Source organism: Anser cygnoides, chromosome 6 (genome assembly GCF_040182565.1).
Source record: "Anser cygnoides isolate HZ-2024a breed goose chromosome 6, Taihu_goose_T2T_genome, whole genome shotgun sequence".
Taxonomy (NCBI): Eukaryota; Metazoa; Chordata; class Aves; order Anseriformes; family Anatidae; genus Anser; species Anser cygnoides.
The window spans coordinates 35812607-35834843 of NC_089878.1; the positions used below are offsets into that span (position 1 = coordinate 35812607).

Below are 22237 nucleotides of genomic sequence, written 5' to 3' on the forward strand. Positions count from 1 at the left end.
TTTACGTGTTGCTTTATTTCAAAGGATTTGAATGATATCACACTGAGTGCATAAAAATTCATAAAACGTGAACAGGTCTAACAGACTAAAGCCTTGTTGACACAACAGAAAATATCTACTATTGTCAGCACTATGTGCAGTTAATCCAGCAGCAAAACACTTCAGATGCAAATCTAGTCTAGGACAAGCTCTGTTAAGTGCTGTTTTGTAAATTATCATTAAAACCACCCACTGTTTCTGGGGCAATGTTAAGGACTTGATCCTGCAAACCCTTGCTCATATGAATGGTCTGTACTCACATAAACATCCTTATAAGCACTTGCAAAGAAAATTGGGACCCTTCAGGATGTAAACTGCTATATAATTGTTGATTGAATGATAATAACTACTACTAAAAAAGTCTATGAGTGAGTCTATGAGTGAAAGAATAATTAAAATGAAAAATAAAGTTGGCTTCATATTTTCTGTAGTGGGAACGAAATGCAAATGAGAGACTAGCATGGAATTATGGAAGTAGAGCAAAGGCTGAACTATTGCTAGGGCTGAAGAAATGAATTCTAGAAGTCCATAAGCTCAGGGATCTCAAGAATATGTAGTCTGAAGCATACTAAACTAAAAATGGCATGCTTTGAACTGAATATTTCAAGCTTCTTAGAACGGAATAAATAATTAACAAAACCAAATACTCCAACTTTTTCTAAACATCTTTAGCAAAGCATAAAATATTTTACCATGCAGAGTCATACAGCTAATCGGAATTTGGGGAGACTGAAGTAGAAATGGATTTATTACTGTTTTCATTGTAATACTAAGGTAATGTTCTGTTTTCTGACTCTTTCATATCCGGCTCATAGGTGAGCCACCAGCTTCTGTTGGGGTCTGCTAACCATTGCAGATCATATTTCTTTTGTCCTCTATCAGCTGAGACAATGCTGGGCTTGGCTGTGCTCTCAGGACTTTTGGATGCTGTCTTGCAGGGTGACCTCAGTTCAAACCCTTTGGTCATTTTCCCCAAGCCGTTCGCAAAATCCCATTATATGAAACCAGGAGGCAGTTGATGAAACTAGAAGAGGTTGCTTTAAAATCAAGTTTTAAAAGATGTTTCTCAGCACAGCAAACTTCTGCAACTCGGTGCAAAAGGCGAGTGTGGAGGCAGCGAGTCTCAGCAGATTTAAAATGGATTAGAGGAACTGATGAACAACAGGTCCATAAAAGGTCCATAAATGTCTTCTAAATGGGCTAGACAGGGGTGTGCTGTTCTGCTTTCCTTGCACAAAAGTTGTGAATGAGCTGCAGAAAGTGGCCAGGCTCTTGTGCTTTTGCTGAACAGCATCTCCTGCTGCCACTTTTGCAGGCAGACTGCTAGGCTGAATGAACCATCAGGCATTACTTATGTTCTGAAATTAAAACTCCCTTATTACTCTTGCTGGTTTAAGAGTTCTTCCTTATTGTGGGTATTTTTGAGAAAACAGCATATCATTTTTCCCTGGGAAGCCCAAATTTTAGGTTAGATTTTTTTTTCCCTGTCTGATGGACCAGACATTTTGCCGTTTGCTTTTTATTTTCATTTTATTTTATTTTTTATTTTTTTTGGAAGTGTGCTCAAATGCTCAAGTGCATATCCAGTCTGCAGTTTTCCTTCCAAGCAGAAGTTTTTCAGGAAAGTAAGATTTCCAGGGGCGTTTTCCACTCTATCATTGTACTAAACCTTTCAGAGACTGAACATGATGTGGAACAGTCCATGCTCATGAAAAGAAGAAAAAGAGGACAGTAATGTAGTATAATCATCCAAATCAGCGTGCTAAGAAATTTCTATCCCTCTCTTTTCTCAGTGTTATTGTGGCTGTTTGGGGTCATACCTCATTTGGGAAGGCTCAGTCCTGCAAGGTGATCAGCATCCCTTTGAGGAGCAATATGCCTTCATCTCCTGTTGATTTTAGTAGGGTATAAAGGTGCTCAGAGCCTTGCGATATCTGGCCCCAACAATTCAGTTCTTTCAGAAACCTGTAGCTTTAATTTTGATGCCCTTTTGCTGTGTCATAAGTTGCCAGTTTCAGCCTCCTGGAAGAGAATGGTTTTGATTTTAGTCATTTTTACTTCTTTCTTCCTAAAATGACAATGCTTACTGTTACAATTTCATTGCGTTACTCTCTAGCTTTTGAGCTATGAACATCTGCAGCTTTTATGGAATAAATTCAGGCTGCTGACTGGAGTGTTAAGGCTTCTGGGGAGACTGTTCATACTCCTGTACTTTGTGGATTTATTACAAGTTGTTGACAAAGTGCAGTATCTTAGCAAAATCTTTGGACACGAATTTGGAGGATGCAGTCTCAGAAAAGATAAGGCTTCAGACTCAAATTCTGTCTTTCAAGTTTTTCCCGCTTGATTTGCAGATGTGGGTATCAGTTGGTATTAACAAATCTCCATCAGTATGGTTTAACACCCTATACAACTCTGTGGATATAGTACAAGTATTACTAAGAGATATTCCTCCTTGGGAAATTAGCAAGGAGTATGAACATAAAAATAATGCTTAATTTGTCTTTAAAGCTAATTGCATGTTTGCTGAGTGATACTGCCATTTAAATGGAATCAACTTGGCTGTGCGTAGGAGTATCAATAAGGTAACTCAAAAATATGCTTTGCCTATTTCTGTTTCCATTATGTGTTGGAACACAATTTTATGCAAGGCTAGTTTAATGGGGAAACAATATTTTAGAAAGTTGTTATTGCAGCCATAAAGGTCAACAGCTTTATTTAAGCTTTATTTATTTATTTATTTTTAAATGGAACAAAAAAAGTTAAGCGAACCTATCACATTTATTTTTTTCCATGGCTTCCTTTTGCCACGTCATAAGATAAAATATTGTATTCTTTTGACACTTTCTAGGTGGAAAAGCCTGTCCTCCTGACCGAGTCCTGCAGGAGCATCGTGCCTGCAATGATCACCCGTGTGTGCATTTCTACTGGGAGACTTCTCCCTGGAGCTCTTGCTCTGAAGACGCCCTGGTTGCGTTGAATACGACCTTCAGTTGGAGTGGAGAAGCCACTTGTGGAGTGGGCATACAGACAAGGAAAGTCTCCTGCATGAAGAGTAGTTCCGGCCATGTTACACCTAAAAGGTATTCAAAGAACGGTTATTAGCAGTATTCCTTCGTCTGTATAACTCAAGTGATGATTTGTAGTTACAGTACATTAAGTATAAAAGCATTTTCAGCTAGTGTAGAGAATCAGCAACTTTAATAATTCTATTTCTGGGCTAATTCTCCAGCTACTATTCCATCACTACTATGTAAAGGTTACTAATAGGTAACAAAAATGAATAGCTATCTCATTTTTAATTTTTATGTGTAAATCCCCCCCCCCCCCCCCAAAAAAAAAGCATGTTCTTAGTGCCATTGATTTTTTTGCTATTCAAATTCACATTTTTTTGCAAATGTTTTTCCTCAAGGACAGGTGTGAAGAAAATACAAAGTGCATCCAGATATAACATTCATGAATGCATTACTAACAATGTTCTAATGAAATAATAAAAAAATAGTTTGCATTATAGTTACACCATAACGAGAGAGAACAATATGTTATATATATAATTCAGTTGATTTATATAACTTCTATGATGTGATACCAAGACACCAAAATTATGTATTCTGAAGTACAAATATTCTGAATTTTGCTTTGCTTTTAGTAAATGAGGAAAATAAGCAGCACAGATGTTTTCCCTAATATCAAAAAATCAAGACACTGCTAATTATTTTTTCCACTGATAATGAGTCTAGAGACTAACAACTGAGTTTCATTTCTTATTGTAGCTCTCAAAACAATCCTGTTGGTATAAGCAGACTGTGTTGATTTCAGTAAAGTTAATTAAAATTCTTGAGGTTAATGAGATTAATTAAATAAAAGGGAAGAAATCTAGTACTCATTTATATCTAGAATCTATTGATATGCTGCAACTTTGCCTAATTAAACATATTGTTTATAGAGCTACATAACATCTAAAATAGTTGTTTGCCCCCTCCACTTTGAGACAGTGTAAGGGGAAAAGGAACTGAAGGAGGAAAGTAAGTAGTCACATGAAGTGTCTGAAGGGAAAAAAATCATACCAAAAGAAAAGATCTGTGTACTGGAGCTTGCAGAAAGGGGCTGCCCTTGGCTTTGGTGTGGTAGCTTCCGCACCGCAGCATTCCTTGTGTGATGGAAGTAGCTGTACCAGAGAGGACTTCAGAGTCCCTAAAAGAGCTTCTTACTGATTTTTTTTTCTTTTTTTTTTTTCTTTTTACTTTTTTTTTCTGCCTCTCTGGGTATTGTTCTTATAGAGATAGCTGCCTTAGGAATGAAAACCTTAGACATCTTAAGAAAGATGGTTCTAAATCAAGGGATAAAACCAACGTAAACTTGGGGTTTCTGAATTAAAGCAGTATCTGATTACTATCCAAGAGGGTCCGGATGGTTATGGTGCTGGAGGCGAGGGCAGTCCTCTTTGGTGAGGGCACAAGCACTGGGTTGCATGCACTGCCCTTAGAGCAGATGCCTGGGGTGAGGGACTCTGTGGGGAACCCAAGCCCTTTGTACCGAAACTGCAAATTGAGGATTACTGAACCAGAGCAAGTTATTCTGCTGACATAGTTTATGTTTGAGTTGATGAAAACTGACCTAAAGTAATGTTGCATTTAGAACTGCTGCAGCGAAAGTCTACCATTATGTGACTTCAGAAATGGGATGTATTATGTAAATTAATAGCCTTTGTGTGTTAGCATACTGAATTTTTTGTATTCTGCATTTTTCCTGATTTCATGAAGAAAAATTACACCGTATTTGAAGGAGGTGCATGGCACAGAAAGCTGAATAAAACTAGAATTACTGCAAAAATGTATTTCAACACCTTACTAACCAGAAACAGAAGAGAGATAACAGAATTCTGCCCTCTAGAATAGTCCTGCTTAATGAGTACAAATGCCTCTCTATATTTATCTTCTTTTAAATTTTACCTTTCAGTATTTTATTACCATCTCAGTAACAGAATGATGACTTCGATTTTTTTTTCTTTCCTAGCTTTGCTTAGTGGCACGTTCCTCTTTCAAATGTGATCATTTTGGGTTGCATGTATTCCTAAGCATCTTTGAGTGATCTTTCTACTAGAAATTGATAAAAATTAGAAAAGGGTAATACCCTTTCTGACAACCTACTTGAGGAGCACGATATGCCCGTTTCCAGAAAATTGTCCCTTTTCCACCCTTCTAGTTTTTAAATATTAATTGTCTGTGTCTGAAGCCTTTATTAGAATATATGTTACATATTATTCATTTAGGACTTAAAAAATCAAGAAAAAAATCACTTTTTTTTCCCCTATACTATGCTGTACAACTTTCCAAATAGCAATCAAGGCCTCAGTCCTGCAAGCTCCTGCTGCATAATGGGAAGGGGGCACAAATATGACTTTAAGTTACTTTTGTATTTCCTAGCAGCTTGAAAGTAGAGGAATATCACATCAGTCTTTACACACAGTTGCAAGTGGTTTGAAGGCTGTTGTATGTTGTGCTAAACAGGGCTACCTTATAAACATAACTACTCATTTTCTTTGGCAATAAATATATCTGTGTTGCTTCAGTGAGCGTTGTATTTTAGGCATCATAGGTAGTGTTACATTTACTCTGTATTCATCAGACCAAACATTTGGTGTTTTTTAAATCATTTTTAAACATTTTTAAAATCTGCAAGTGTGCTGAATTCAGTTTGGTAGCATGAGTGCAAGGGGGAATAAAAGTGAGGCTGGCTGTGAGTGGGAGTGATATCTTTCATATGGCAGTACGCTCGCAGCCCCGTGAGACTCTTATGAGATGAACATTTCCCTACAGATTTGGTGTTTATTGATGGCATGGTATCTTTGCATTTGAACTGATAGATGTCCAGATTCCACCAGACCTGAGACTGCGCGACCATGTGTCCTCCTCTGCAAGAAGGACTGCATCGTTACGCCTTTCAGTGAGTGGACTCGCTGCCCAACAACATGTCAACCTGGTAAGCCTTTAAAAAGAGAACGAAATTTTGGGCAAACTGTTACATCGATGGCCACGGGGAATGGAATGACATGAGGGGCAAGGTCTTGAGGAACATCCAGGCATACGACGTCTGCCTTCACCTCAGAGTTACTACTGGGGCTTTAGCAGCTCCCTGGTCTGCAGGATTTCTTCTCAGTTGTGTTTTCTGGCAGCAGAAGCTGCTACCAAGTCTTGAGCATCGCAGGCAGAGACAGGTGGCTGCCAGTGTGGATATGCTGAATTGGGAAATGCAAACACCAGTGGGCAGGGATACCCAAGTGGGTGGAGAGACAGAAAAGATCTGCGGAGACACAAACCCTTCCTTTTCTCCCTGTGAATTTCCCCATCACCCTGTACTTCCTGTGGATGCCTAGGAGAGGGACACAATGGAATTTAAAATTTGACAACCCAAGCATTGAGGGAGAACTCTTTCAAAGACAGAAGTCTGAGGCCCCAGTGTTGTATGGATATTTGAGGGATTGCTTCATTATATGAAATTTATTTCTCCTGACCAATCCAGATGTATGCACAGGGCTGTGCAAACAACTCTGTGTTTTTTCAAGTACCATATGTTTCTTTGATCTAGCTGGTTAGCTTTTGTATGCTAGGTGTTTAGCAAAGTTACTTTATAATGATCTACTGCTGTTTTTTTGTGGCAAATATATGTGTTTCATTAATTGTTCAGATGAAAGTCTTCTTAGTTACCAGAGTATTTCCTTTTTCTTGGCAGCTTCCTTGCCCTTCAAAGACTCTCAGTGGATGCTCTAGCATAGTCCTTGTTAGATTTTACAGGAAAATGAGTTGCTTTCTAAAACAGTGAATCCTGTTTTAATTAGCAATTTATTTTTAGACTTTAAATGAGCTGCCTATGAAGAAGTAGAATAAATTACCTGGCAAATTACTTTGTTTATTAAATAATAGTCTACAATTAAAATGAGAAGAAATTAATTATTTAACCTTCTTGGCAATGTTATCATTTTAATATAATTCTAAATTAAAACTTCTTAGATGGGGGAGTTTGCTTTCTGCTAGATCCATTATTGATATGGCTGCACTGCAAGATTTTTTTTAAATTTGCATTGCACAATTAAAACCTCAGCATGATAATGAAATTTTGAAACCACTATATGTATGTGAGTTGTTTGGGGTTTTGTTGTTTTATAGAAAAGTTGTATTTAATGAAAACAATATACAGATGGTGAATTACTAAGCACATCAAGCTGGAGCAGGTATTGCCTGGCAGATTTAAAATTAAATGTGTACCAGCATAAGATCAGAGCTTAGACAAACATGCAGTCACTAAATCAGGTTTACACAGAACTTTACCAGTTAAGCTGTTTGTAGTTTATCTGAGAAAATGCATCCAACTTTGCTATTTAACAGTAAAAAAGCTGACATTTTCCCTACATTTAAATGTCATCAGACAACAGGCTGTCTTCTGGCAACGGATTATCTCATACCTCAGAAATGTAGACAGCAGTGAACTTAGGGCAATAACAGATGGACGGACAACATAATTCACAAAGGAAGTGCAATTGAATCAAAACACCTGTTGGTGAGGCAGAATGGAGAGGTTGTTGCAGGTTATTGATTCTCTGCCATTTCAGATACTTAAAGGTGACAACTGTCTACCACAGTCTCCTATAATATATCTGTTTTAATGGGTCTTTGAGGATGAATTGAAACAAGAATCAAAGACTCAACATGGAGGTTTCAGAAAATTAAATGGTTTGAATGAGGAGCATGTAGATATTCCTGCATACTCGATGGTCAAGGTGTCTGGTGAGGTATCTGCTCCCAGCAAGGGTGATGTGCTCTCTGGTCTGCCAGCGTAGCTTTAAAATGAGATTAAAACGAAACAAAACTCACAATAAATAAAATTTTTCATCTCCCCCCTGAAAATAGATGGTATCTGTAAGTGACTTTCCTCTTCTGGACATTGGTTGTCCGGGGTGAAGGTTAGCAATTTCATTGTTGCTTAATTCTCTAAACAAGTTTACATGAAATGTTAGGCCATGTCTATCAAATTTATTTCTATGACTTAAAACGTATTTGAAACAAGGTAGAGTGAAAGTGGACAAAATGTATGGCTTGCCTCAGTAAGAAATTCCAGTGACCTTTACCTTGTGTCAGACAGTTTTTGTCAAGGATCTGCCACTGTCAGTTCTCATAAATACTCAACCAGAGTTGGTCAAACTTAGGCTTATGCTTTCAGAAACTCTTATCTGCACAAAAATACTGGAGACTGATCTGATTTTGGCAACTAAAATCTTGGAGGGTCTGTCCCTATTATTTGTGTACTTGAAGACTGATGCCGACAAGTCTGTCCCCTTCCCTCCAGTCAGGAGCAAAAAGGATGAAGCTGAATGCTTCCTGTAAAAGCTGGGGCAGCAATTCTGTCAAGAGAAAGCCAGACCTTAGAGTAGTGAGCAAGAAATTTGTCCCTCATCTGACAGCGGGAATCCACCTCTCCAAGCCGTGAGCAGTGTGCCAGGGAAGCCGTGGGGGTCAAATGGAGAAGAAGTGAAGATGCGATAGCAAAGGAGGGATTAAAAGAATGGATTGATGGGAGGAGTCATATGAGTCTTTGTGTAAGGAGAACAGACTGGAGGCAGTGGGACAGGAAGATGGGAATAGGAGACGAGGTAAGACACCCCCAAAACTGTCAAACACCGTTATCTGAATTGCAGAGTCAAGGACATATAAGTTGATTGTTTTGAGATCCTGGGGCTTGATTTTTCAGGAGGGCGGTCATAACCTTGCTTGAAATCAGCTAAAGTTTGGCTTTAAATGTAGAGTCCTACATAATGTTAATACTTTGGAAAACCAAGCTATAACAATCTTAAATGAGATATAAAAATTGCGTTCAGTAACATTTGTAAAGAAGTCTATAGAAAAGCCAATGAGGAAATTCAATTTTGAAAATGGGGTTTGAGTAATGTGCAATAAATGTTGAGGATAATTTAGTTTCTTGAGGTAGAGAAAATTACTATGGGAAGCTCATTTGGATTTGGTACTGATTAATCGGAAGGAAATGGCTAAGATTCTAATGGTGATAGACAATTTGAATTAAAGTCATCACAAAGAAATAGAGTTCATGATTCTTCGGAGAAGGGAAAACTAGCAATATCAGCAGGACAGCTTTAAAAAAAGACAAATTTCAACAAGCTCAGCAAATTGCCTGCTACACCTATGCAGACAGGAATGAGGAAGGTCTGGAAGCTACCAAGAAAGACCAAAGGTCTCGAGCCCAACTGCACTTTACTTTGCCACTTTCTGTCCTGAAACTATTACAATAGCTAGTAGGGCCAGGAGCACAGGGGAACAAGGTGCGCATAGGCCTCTATATGACTTGTCTGTCCAAGCTTTAACCTGTGAAGAGAAAATATCAAGCACAGCTCTGTTTTTATCTCTTCTCATCATCAGAATTGTTCAGAATCTTGATTCTTTTTTGATAGCCAAATTGTTGTGCAAAAGTTAGAAACGAACATATAACTGAATGTGAATTTAAAGGAATGCCCAAAAGCATAGTACCTAAATCAAGAATGCAGATTAAGTTATAGAAGAATATTAGGTTACAAAATGGATTGGATAACACAAATGGATTAGAAGTGAGTGGAAGCTGAATGAAATACATATCCATTACTTATTGAGAAATGAGGGAAATGCAAAACAGGGAATGTGCAATTCTGCTGTTGTTTTCTGTCTGCAGCCAGGAGAGGAATGGACTAAATAATAAATATTTCAAGAAATTAGCTGTTTCCACGTCAGTAGGGCTGTATGAATAGAGAAAGAAGTAGTAAGTAATGTCAGAGCATCTGGCTACTATCTTCTGGATGAGAAATTGCTAAGTCCTAGAGAACTAAATAAAACCCTAGTAATTCCCCACCCCCTCACCCCAAACAAACAAGCAAAACAAACAAAAACAACAAAAGAAAGGTCAAGGAAATCAAGGAAATTATAGATTACTCATCCTAACTTCATCATGTGGAAAAACACAAGAATTAGTTATTACCTGAGATGTAAACATCTCTTATAAGAATAAGATTATGATAAACTGGCCAGTATGGATTTGTTGAGAACAAATAATGCCCAGTAAATTTAATCTCTTCTGACAGCATTCCTGCACTAACTAAGGGAAGTGGTAGATTTTTGACACGTGAAACTTTTATCAGAAAGCTGAAGAACAGTGACTCGAATTAAATCACTGTAAATGGGTATTCAGGTGGTTGAAAAATGTCTCAGTGAAGATCACTGTGAAAAATGTCTGGCTCCCTCTCCTTTACCATCCTCCATTGGGTATACTGATATGATATGATCCCCCAAGCTGCCTTCTCTCCATGTTGAGCAGTCCCAGCTCTCCCAGTCTCTTCCTGTGTGTCAGACGCTTCAGCCTCTGCATCATCTTTGTGGCTGTTCACTGAACTCACTCCAGTATATCCACGTCCTTCTTACCCTCTGGAGTCCAGAACTGGACACAGCACCCAGATGGCTCACCAGTGCTCAGCAGAGGGAAAGGATCCATTGACCTGCTGGCACTGCAGCCCAGGATGCTGTCACCCTTTGCTGCAAGTGCACATAGCTGCCTCATCATTAACGTGTCTGTCAGGACACCTTGGTCCTTCTCTGCAAAGCTACTTCTAATCAGTTGGTTGACAGATACCACTCCTCAGGATCAAACTGGAGCATGAGCCAAGGGGAGTTCAACAGAAAACTGCTCTTGTCCCAGTTCTATTTGGTATTTGTCTGAACAACTCATCTGTCTGAGTAATAGCATTAGTGGATGGTGCTGAGCTGAAGGAGGTAGCAAATAAAATATATTAAGTGATACTGAAATCTTTGAGAAATTTTTCAAAATATGACTTGGGAAGGAAAAATCAATTGCGCGAAGACAGAATGGGAAGTAAAGACATCAGTACTGTCTCAGGCAACTCTGGAGATACTACAGACTACAAAACGAATGAAAGTCAACAGTTTGAAATGCTATAACTCGTATTGGGCTTGTTAAATTCAATGGACGTGTGTGCACACCACTGAAGGTATTGGTATGCTGTGCGCTGGTGAGGCTGCAGGTGGGATTCCTTGAGCACTGCATTGTAGGAAAGGGATCAGTGAGAGATGACTGAACAGCACCTATGAAGAACTGGGTTTGCTTAGTTTAGAGAAGACTGAGAGTGGATACAAGCCCTTAACATTTCATAAAGACTATTTATTCATCTGACAATAGGAATAACATTTGTTATGTCTAGTGCACAGAAGATTAAAAAGGTTTGGCTTAATTTATAGGAGGGATGACTTGTATTCGATTTTAAGGAAAGATTCTCCACAAGTAGTGGGCCCGTCATCTGAAAGGAGACTGGTGGAAGCTGTAGGGCTGCTTTGGGTGGTGGCTGTGAAAGAACTAGGAAGGGGATTGCCCTGGGTGTGCTTATCCTGCCTCAGGGTACGATACTGGGGCAAGCAACATTTGGTGCCTCCTGCCAAGCCCCTCTGTGGTGATTTCACAGTGATAGCACACGTGTGAGTGAAGGCTTGTAAAACTGATATTTTTGGAGCCAAACATTTTCATTGGACCTGTACTTGCACTTTGTGTCCACGGTGTGATGTTTCTCTTCTGCTCTAAAGCACCATAATCTTCCTACTGCAGCCTTGTCCTTGTCTGGGGCTCAAAAATAATTCTCGTATAATTGGGTTAATTTACAGACCACTATTCACTCTTGGACAAATCCAATGAAGTCTGCTGTCATAAGACAGCTTTTCCTGGTCTGGAATATTTAAGTTCTATTGAGACCCCTTTTCCGTTTTGCAGTTGCTGATGTGCACAGCAGTTACGCCAGCTCTCAGATTCCACGTCCCACTTACGCAGTCAAGGATTGTGTTTGCTTTAGCTATCAGGTCACACTGGTGTAAACCCTTGCCTTGTCTCTCACACTGCATTCTGTACCACAGATTGTGAGGTGTGTTCCAGATGCATTGACCTTGTGCATAATTCAGGCTAAGCAGAGAATTAGCCTCTGTTGGTTACAATGGTTTTCTTATCAGGAAGTTATCATCTATAATTTCTAGGCACAGACAGGTGGCAGCAGCCTGAGACCACCAGAATATGTTTTCAAGAACAAAATCTTTCATTGTAACAGGTTTCTTTTTCTTCTTTTTTTTTTTCCCCTTGCTCAGGTGTTTAAGCATTTGCTCATAGCTATTTTCTTGTCTGATTTGATGTTCTGTAAAAAAGCCATTTCTGATGCATCTCTTAAGCTGTTAAATTATCAACCTTCCAGGTGCTGCTCTGCTGAACTATTTGTAATTTTAAAGCTTTTGATCCGATGTACCATTCCCTCGCTTCTTTGTGAGGGGTCATGAGAGCCAGAGGGCTCACAATTTCAGAATATAAATGTAATGTGAGGATGTTTTTAGCCAAGACAGCTAGATCACTAACACAGGGTGCCAACTGTGTCTGGAAACCATTTTTTTCTTTGTTTTACAGGCAATGCTACAGCAGTTAAGCAATCCCGGTATAGGATTATCATTCAGGATGCTGCCAATGGGGGACATGCATGCCCAGACACCTTGTATGAAGAAAGAGAATGTGAAGATATTCCCATTTGTCCAGTGTACAGGTAAAAAATATTAGCTTTGAATCAGTTTCTTGCTAGTGGGTTTCCAGTTCTCTAGAAATTAATCTTGTTGGGTCATCCTGCACAGTTTTCATGAGAAAATGACATAGAACTGGGAAAATGCAAGGTTATAACAATAACATGAATAGTAATAGCAATATATAAATAGTAAGTTTTGCAAAATATGTAAAAGTAGAGATCAAGTTGGAGTTTTGAAATTATCTGGCTTCATCAGAATGAGCACCAATAGACACAGCTCCTGAAAAGGGTAACTTCAGGGTCTGAAGTTTTTAAGGATAATTTTACTGGGAACTCCCCCCTCAGTGTACCTAAAAATCAATGCAAGCTGTTTTGGTATCACAGGCACTGCCTTAATCATAATTGTATGCTTATTGCAGAAACACAGTCTTCTCCCCTGATGCTCTCACTCCAGTGAATAATATGCACTTAAAAAATTTCTGATTAGACAAATAGTACAATAGGGCAATTACTCACCGCTCTCATTAAAATTCTATGACCCATCTGTTATACAATGTTAGTAAATAGAAATGTATTATATCTTTGTATATAAATCTTCAAACCACACATCCTGTAGCACATGGACTCAGAGCAGAGCAGGCAACTGAACGTGGGGACAGAGCAGGAGCTGAAACATTCAGGCACTGTACTGCATGGCACTATGGAAAGCTGCTGTCTTGCATTCCTGGCTGACACACATCATAGCAGGGAAAGCAGCAGATTGTGTAAAGCATCAGTTGTGTGAGAAAGGGGTTGCAGAAAGAGAGTGATTTCAAAGCTCATAAAGTTTATTTTGTGACTTTGAGTTATGCCCCGCAAAAATAAAAGGAAATATGGTGGAAGGATGGTGTGGCTTTCTAGAAGGTGAACCTTACATCTGAATTTCAGTTCACAATGCTTATTTCAGGTCTGATTAAAGCTTTTTGTTGTTGTTGTTGCGGTTTTTCCTTGAGTCTCTGCAGTATATCATCATGTATATCTCAGCTTTCAAAAGTTTTTGTCTGGACATATTAATTGTTTTCCAATTTTAGCTACTTAATTGATGACCTTTTCCTCTCACAGGTGGAAGACCCATCGATGGAGTCACTGTATACTGGTACCAGATTCAGTGAGACAGGGTGTGCTGGGATATAACGAGGCGTGTGGACATGGTTTGCAGTCAAGGGGTAAGCTTTCTCCATGCAACCTCAAAATATTTAAGGTGATGGAGGGTGACATTTAAGTAGGGTCTTTACAGTTTTACAGTAGCCCATTTGGAAACAGTGACTGAAGCACTTCAAGTGTAAAATAAAGCGTTTTGGGAAGTGGATTCATTATATAGCTTTGCTGCTGTACTGAAAGCTAAAGTACCAGTAACATGATAGTTTACTAGGAGTACAGGGATGGATTTATGCTGGGTATTCATGTATCCTTACAGTAAGTACCCGTGTTCTTCTGCCTAAAGATGAAGTATGTGGGCTTTGAAAGAACTATCTATCTATAGATCTCTGTGAAGTAATCCATTCTTGGCGCTAAAAATGGAAAAGATAATTTCCTCGTGATTTTAAATTTTGCTAATAATTTGCCTGAGGCCTGATTTTTATTAGGGCTATTTGAGGAGCTCAGTGTGGGTAAAGGCTTTGGGCTCCTGCCCTTTGTGTGATTAAGCACTTGGAAAATACAGCGATCCAATTGTCTGAACAAAAGCGCTAAGAAGAATTTCACTCTTCAGAGTATGTGATGGGAGTCTGTAGCAGTTCCTGCAGATGGCTTGAGATTTGACTGTTATCAGTCTGCTGAAAAATCTAATAAAACCTTTAACAAAAGGTTATTTTTATTGAAAAAAGATTACTATACAGGTATGCTAACTGAAGAAACTTGACATAATAATTTACTCCTTCACAAGGTTAGAAGCTATTCTTTAAAGATGAACTGAATTTCTTACATAATCTGGAAACAAAGGAAAAGAGAGAGAAGCCCTGACAGTATGTGGGTTGCATCTGAAAGAAGAAATGTTTTAAACTAAAACTCAAAGGAGTAAATAACTTTAACTAGGTTTTGACCACAAGCCTATCCACAAGGTTTTCAAAGAGAACTCTGTAAATTGAGATGTCATTAAATGTATTCCTGAATCTCCATGTGAAGGGAAGGTAATCTTTATGCTTCAGTAGGTGCATGAACTTTTTATTAATCTTACTCTGACAGAATTCAAAGCATAATAGAAAAGTATTTTGCTTATTTTTGCTCTGTGGAGAGCTCTCCAGAAATTAAGGAGGCTATGTAGTGTTTTGGGGTAATCATGGGAAAGGAATCTCACAGCCTGGTGGGTTTAAGCAAATTTTGCTTCAGTGCCAGGTTCACTTTTTATAATTAGCTGAAGTTTTCACAACAGCTCCGATTTTCATAATTGCGTGATGTGATAGAACCAATCTGCTAGGCACTACTGAGGATGAATGAAGGTTCTGGAAAATGAGTTTTCAGATGAAATGCATGGAAGATTTTTGAGACATCTCGAAACAAGAAAACTCCTACAAACGAGAGGAGTGATGTCCACGGAGAAGGCAGCTGAAACCAAGCTGCTAACTGATGAAGTTGCTTCTGAAAAACAAGCTGGTAGATTTTCAGTGATTCTGCACCTTATCTGTAAAAGTGTTTAGTAATGGAAGCTTTCAAAAATCTTATGTTGGAACCTTGTCTTGCTACCTGAACTCTTCAAGAGCAGCTAGCGTGTGTGAAGAGGTGCTCTGTTAACAAACTGTCACGGAGTAGCCGTTTAGCCAAAGGTGGCAGCTGCTTACACACCTTGCAGGATGTCTTCCAGCATGTAGACTTCAGCGCTGGAGGACTTCTGAACTTATCATCCTTCACCATGAAAGCAGCCTTTGGAGGTTTTCTGTAATAATGTATGAGGCAAATCCAGAGAGTTGGCTTTATTCAACCTGGAAAATGGGAGTGAGGATGGAGTTGCACTCCTTCCAGAAGGGCATAATGAAATAACAAGATAACGATCATAAGTTGTAGTGACAAAAATTCCCAGATTGCCTAGGAAGGCTGTAGGTACGTTGGAGATGCTTAAAACTCAATTGAATAAGGCTCTGAGCAATCTTTTCCAACTTATAGGCCCGTCCTGATTTGAGAAGGCATTGGACCTCCAGATGTCCCTTCCATCCCAAGTTATATTGTATGATTGTGTGAGTCTGTAGAGTTCTTTTGAGGGTGAACTGTGCTATCAGTGTAAGAACTCTAGGTGCTCTAAATCTATGCTTTCCTGCAATATTCATGCATCCTACAACAGTTTGCGTTTGAGGTAGCACCAGTATTCTACACAGTAACTGGCTTGCATTGTGTGTCAGTGTCTTTAATTGGTAAATGCTTATTCTCCAAAGAGTATATGAATTTGCCTAACTTCTTTTTTACTATATAACAGCTATTACCCTTTTAGCACTAAAGATAATCAGCCATAGAGTATTCACTTTAGAATTTGTTTTTTCTTTTGCTGTCCATGTCCTGACTGTCATGGAAATAAGAGGATTTCGGTTTTCAGTGACTGCCAGGTCTGGCCAATTATAAAGGCATTGAATTAATATCAATTATTCTAAAGAAAGAAAGTGTATGTATGTGTATATGTTTAGAATATATTTAAAATACTTAGAACTGTGACTCTGCTGAGGGAAAAAGAAGTCTGAAATGGCTTTCAAGCTCCATTCTTAGGGTACATTCTGAGATAGGTACTTACAGATCTTGTTCCATGAGTGTTTTCACTGAAATGGCACATGTAACATGCTGAAGATACTGGGATTTATCCGAGTAATGAACAGAATAGCCAAAGAGATGATGCCTCTCTGAAGCTGCAGTTTTCACAGCTTTATCTTGCAATGATGTTGCACTAATTAAAACAGCCTTTCATTTTGTATATCACCTTCAGTAGACTAACTTATTCAGAAAAAAGGCAGGAAGGTAAGAGGAAAATAGTGTTTAGAGCTAAGAAAAATACTTGTTATTTAAACTTCATTAAGGCATTATTTGCAAAAGAACGTGAGATGGGGCACTTGAGAATAAAACAGGGTGGGGGATATTACTGTTGCTTGACAGTGACATAGACAACATTTCTAGCAATAAATGAAGAGCTTTACAAGGTTTTCTATTGCTATATAGCTGTCATTTTCCTCGAGAAGTGACTAATTTACTAGAAGGTGTCAAGACTGTGAGAAAATTGCTTCTGCTTCAGATGCCCTTTGGTGACTTTACTGTTCTCTGATGTTTGTGATGGAAGATCCTCCAGAAATGACCTCTCTCTTCAGTGCTGACATGATCAGCCATCTTAGACATTCACATTTTTTTGGGGAAAAAAATGTGTTGCTCATTACAAGGGATTGTTAACATTTAATTAGTGGATGGAAAGCCTGCTTTAAGCAAGTGTCTTTGAAGGCTGCTTCAAAAGCCATTGGATAAAGTAAATGGACACGTATTAAAGACCAGACTGATGTAATGAGGCTTGGCTTTAAAAAAAATAGTCTTGGAAATACCTGACAACATGGTTATGAAAAAAGTAGTTACTTTCCAAAAGCAGGGAGAAGCTGCAGCAATGGAATATGTCATATCTTATTTTCTTCTGCTCCTGCCACATCTTAACAGTGATTCATTTGAGGGATCTGACCATATCTCTGTGCATTAAAAGAAGGGATATGTCCATCTCTGAGCTGTAAGTCGCCATTGGAAGAATACAGAAGTGCAATGACACAAAGCAGCAAATTAACACAAAAGCAAATATTCTTAGAGAATAATTTATTGATTTGTGTACAGTAAAACATCAACAAAACCACCAATGCCATAATGAGAAACTACTACTCTGCTTTGGAAGAAGTGTACTCTCCCTGGCTTACCTGAGGTGACAGGGTGGACTACTACTGGATAACCTCCTTGTGCATCTTAGTAGAACATTTTTTGGGGGCATGCTGTACTGCCAGACCACGTATGATCTATTTCTTTTGTCCGTTAACAAGGTTGTAAATTCATACCACATGGGATTTGATGAGATAGTTGTTGATATAGATATAATCTATTTCAGTGCAAAAGCTGATATATGAATTGACAGTGAAAAATTGGGAATGCAGGAACCACTGGGCTCGAGGAATTTAGGATTCCTTTCTCCTTCATTGCAGGTTTCTGCAAACTCATTTGGAGTTTCTGTGGTAGCTATAGGAATGTTGTAAATGAGTCTGGTTTTAGCCTGAGATGCAGATCAAAAACTTATCATTAGGAGAAAAAAAAACAGTAACAGTCTGCCATGTAAATTTTTATTGGTGTGTTTAAATGCAGGGATTGTTCCAGTAAAATCTTATCTAAAATACAGGTGGAACTGTGATTACAAACGTAATTTGTAATAAATTAGTGACTAAGTTAACATTTGTTCCAAACTAAGTAAGATGAAAGGATGAATTTTGACATTGCCTGTTAGTACTGCATCTACAAAACTATTTTAAAGAGGTGTCCTTTAGATATACTATCAATTTGGAACACAGTAATGGCCATGTACATTACTCTTGTTTCTACTGAAATTATTTTGTGATAATCTATTTATAATGAGATGTGCCATCAGAAAAGCATCAGTGTTACCATTTTTTGCTTGTCAGATAGTCACCCAACAGTTCTTATTCCCTGTTTTGTAGGTAGTTAATATAACAGAGGTGCATTAATTATATTTTGAAGTGCGAGGTGCTGCAGAGTGCTTTTGAATAGAAATACCAATTTCAGGAGGTACATATTGAAATCCTTTTATAGTTTACAGGCTAGAGGCAATGTGATATCCTGAAGTTTGCAGTGGGTATGTTTATGATGGTAAACATGGCAAAACCACGGAGTACTTGAGTTAGATGGTGATATTTTATGAGCAGTGGTTTGTGATTCAGTCCTGCCTGTGCATAAATCTGTCCAGCTGATAGCAGCTTACCTGTAATCAGTAGCTCACTCCAACACTAGCTTTGCCTGGTAGGACGCTGGCACCTTAAGCCTTATTCTGGGTGATACTGAGGGTTTGATAGGTTTGTCAATATATTTTTTTATATTATTATTTTTATTTTTATTTATTTATTTTTTTTCCTGATGATGCTGGTGTAGGGACCCAATGGTAATTGGTGGTTGTGGGGAAATGAGTGGGAGTGTGGACTCGGGAGCACAGCAAGCAGAACATGAGTGGTCTTGGCCAACATCACTGTCTGGAAGACACCTGCTTGTCAGCTGGTAGCACTGATAGCATATAGCTGAGGGAGAGATAATTACTAGGGTAAGGACAGGAGCTGGGTCTTGTTAGTGATATATTTGAAAAGGTTTGTGAAGTGAAGTCTGTCTAGGATCAACATTCAGGGGTAGTGTTTCCAGGATGCTATCAGTTGCATCTCTCTGCAACTTTGCCAATGTAGCCAATCTGCGTCATACTGCAAATTCATACAGTACGTGTTATCTGTATTTTTATTTCCTTGTCACTGATATTGCAATTTGCAGCTTACAAACACATGGGGAGTAATAAGGTGATAAGAAGCAACCAAAATAGAATAGATTTACTATTATTTGTTCTTGATACTCTGATTTCTTTCCTTGGCAAGGCAGCTTGCTGAGGGTTGGCAGTAAGGTAAGTGGAAAGCAGGACAGATAATATTCCCTTGACTTCAGGAAGACTTTGAGTCCAGTCCTACATGATAGTCCTCCCACAGGCTATTCAAGTTCAGGAATTCAAGTTGGATAAATCGGAGAATGCTCTGAAATCAGTATGACCTAGAGAAATGCACTATGAGGTGGTTGTGCAAAAATAAGTTCAAAGCTCTGTTATCAGCTGTTTGCTGTCAACCAGGAAGGCCATTTCAGATGTTATCCCACCCGGCACATGTAGTCTTGGCTGTCTTCACTGTTTTCACTAACAGTGTGCATAACGAAATGGAGAGTACCAGTATAACACATCTGAGTAATCACAAATTGCAGGTTGTGAATACTTTGAACTTCAAACCAAAAAATTCAAGTTGGATAAATTTGAGAATGCTCTGAAATTGGTAAAGTGAAATTTTCATTAAAGAAAAAAAATACGTAGCAGTTACACTGTGTAGAAAGGCAGCAGTGCTGCAGAGGTGAGTGTCGAATTGAGTTATGGACTATGAGTTAGTAGCATTATGCTGTTGTAAAAAAAAAGTACACATCATTAAATCATCTATTTCTTGCATTTTATTTCATATCTCTAGCTTCCTGAAATTGATTTTTCTAATTCCTAAAATAGAATATTTTTAACAGGTAATCCTCACTTTTATTTCTGTTCGGTAATGTTTTCTGCCACTGTAAATGATGACAAACAATTAAGATCAAATACAAACATCAAACCTTTTCGTAATTAATTCTAATTACTTGTTTACCAGCAGAATCAGAATAGATAAGGAATTTTATTTTTCTTCCAAAATATCAAACTTTCATTCATCAGAAAAAGATAGTTATTTATGAGTCTAAGCTCTGGTGAATATTAATGAATGATTTTAAATCTCTTGAATTTAATGAAAATTTACCTTTGATTTTACACTTGAAAATTATTTACAGTCTTTGTGAACTATGCATGAACTGTGCACAGGAATTTGGAATTTGAGAGATTTATCATGACAATATGGATGTTTTACTACATAAGTCTGGATTGTTTGTATCTGATTTCTATCAGTTTACTTTTATGGTCTGATCTTTAAAATATTTCCCAAAGTCTGTGTTTAATTCTGACTTTGATAGTAGTTTCATACAAAAATGTGTGATAATGTTTCACAAAGAGGAAAACGAGGAAAAACTGAGGAGGAGGCATTAATACAAAAAAAATTTTTATTTGATAACCTGTATGTATACATTCCTAGCCTACGGTAGCAGTATGAGGAAAGTTTCCACTCACAGGCAGGTTTTTGATGGGATATATTTGAGTTTGGGCTCAAATAGAGCCAAATTGGGTTAGAATTGACCAGTAGCAGAGAGGAAAGGGCAGATGTTGACTATGTGAGATGTGGTGGATAAATCACTCTGGGCATTTGTGGCTGACTTTGAGATTTCTGCAGTTTTGAGATCTAAAATCACCTACTTGTGCAGAGATCATCCTGAGCCCCTTTCTGAAATCCTGATGACTTAGCAGAGTTGTCTGTGTAAATATTTGCGTGGCTTTATTGAAGGCCGCAGCAGGTAAATCAATAGTTTGGGGAACTGAAATTAGTCCTTGTATTGTATTACATCCCACTGATTTCCAGGTAATGTTTTCTTGTAGACCAATTTTTCTTTACTTTGGACTTAGTTGATAGGACAATGGGCAGAAAGATTGATACCGATTTTCCAGTGACAAGTTGCCGACAAGAGAATGATAGTGGACTACTCTCCTTTTTTATGGAAGATGTCAGCAGACATCACAAGACACTTAAAACAGTGCTACTATATTTCAGTCTGGGTCTGGTCCAGCTTCCATCTCAGGTATATCTACTGTATGAGTATTTCACGGGCAGTAGGAGAATTGGCATGACCTTACTTTATAGATGCTAACTAATGGCATGAGAGACTCCAACTCATTCTGTCACTGTAGCCTTATGCCAGCAAAACATAAAAACTAAGGAGACTCTTATGAGAATTTGTCCTGACAGTAATCTACAGTGCAGCATTTTATCCAAAGGCAATTCAGTATTCTGTAGACTTTCCATAAAATAAAGATGATGAAGTCTGCATCAGATAAATTATATGTATTTGATTTCCTTCAAAAATAGGACGATATATTCTACTCTGTACAAGGAAACAAGCAGGCTTTCTGGCTTAACTCTGTACAGTTCCTATCTGATAAACAAAACAGGAATATCAGCATCTTAGTATCACACGCAGCATTTATTTTCTGGGGAAAAAAAAAGAGTCTTGATAAGTAGAAAACTCTTTTGAAGCCAGAAGGCATAAACACTGAAAATGTATATTACAAGCATGTACCAATAGAGGGATTGTTAAAAGATCAAAATAATGAGAAGTAAAGCAGAGGAACATCAAAGCTTTCCAGTCTATGTATTTCTGCCTTGATTAGGAGGAAGGAGGGAAGAAGGGGGAAAAGAAGGCTTTAGATCAATAGGAAATGGCCCAATCACCTCAAAGTCAAAGGCAGCACCATTCAAATGTGTACAATTTACAAGAATTGCTAGAGCATCTCAATCATAAAAGTCCCAAATGATCTGACAGTACTCACACCATATTTAGCAGGTACACATAAAGAGTCAAGATCATCTTATCTGAAGGAAACTCCTTTTAAAATGTAAGGGTAGATATATTTTCATTTTGTCTTTCATCCCTCTGATTAAGTTCAGCTCTCTTTGGTCCTCCTAAGATTTCTTTCATCTAGTGTGTAGTCTCTATGATCTAAGAAACTATCTTTGGTGAAAGTCATTTTTGGGGTCCGTTTTTTAAATGATGAATTGTCATTAAACAGAGTATAGCAGATGAAAGTGGTCCAAGGAGAACCAAACTGTGCTGAGACTTACTCAGGAGGATAAAAGACATAATGAGAGACATAATGAAGAGCAATCTCTTCCTCCAACTGGAGACAGGCCCTTC

General features: G+C 38.2%; 1 protein-coding gene across 10 annotated transcripts in view; it reads left to right on the forward strand.

Moving 5' to 3' along the window:
• The window catches only part of THSD7B (thrombospondin type 1 domain containing 7B), a 518195-nt gene that overhangs the window by 372108 nt on the left and 123850 nt on the right, over window positions 1–22237 (forward strand). For all 10 annotated transcript variants that reach the window (XM_066999216.1, XM_066999215.1, XM_013186367.3 and 7 more), the window contains 4 exons: window positions 2891–3122; window positions 5906–6021; window positions 12526–12658; window positions 13736–13839. In XM_066999216.1, coding sequence (XP_066855317.1) covers window positions 2891–3122; window positions 5906–6021; window positions 12526–12658; window positions 13736–13839 — 585 coding nt within the window. The remainder of the gene's footprint in view (window positions 1–2890; window positions 3123–5905; window positions 6022–12525; window positions 12659–13735; window positions 13840–22237) is intronic.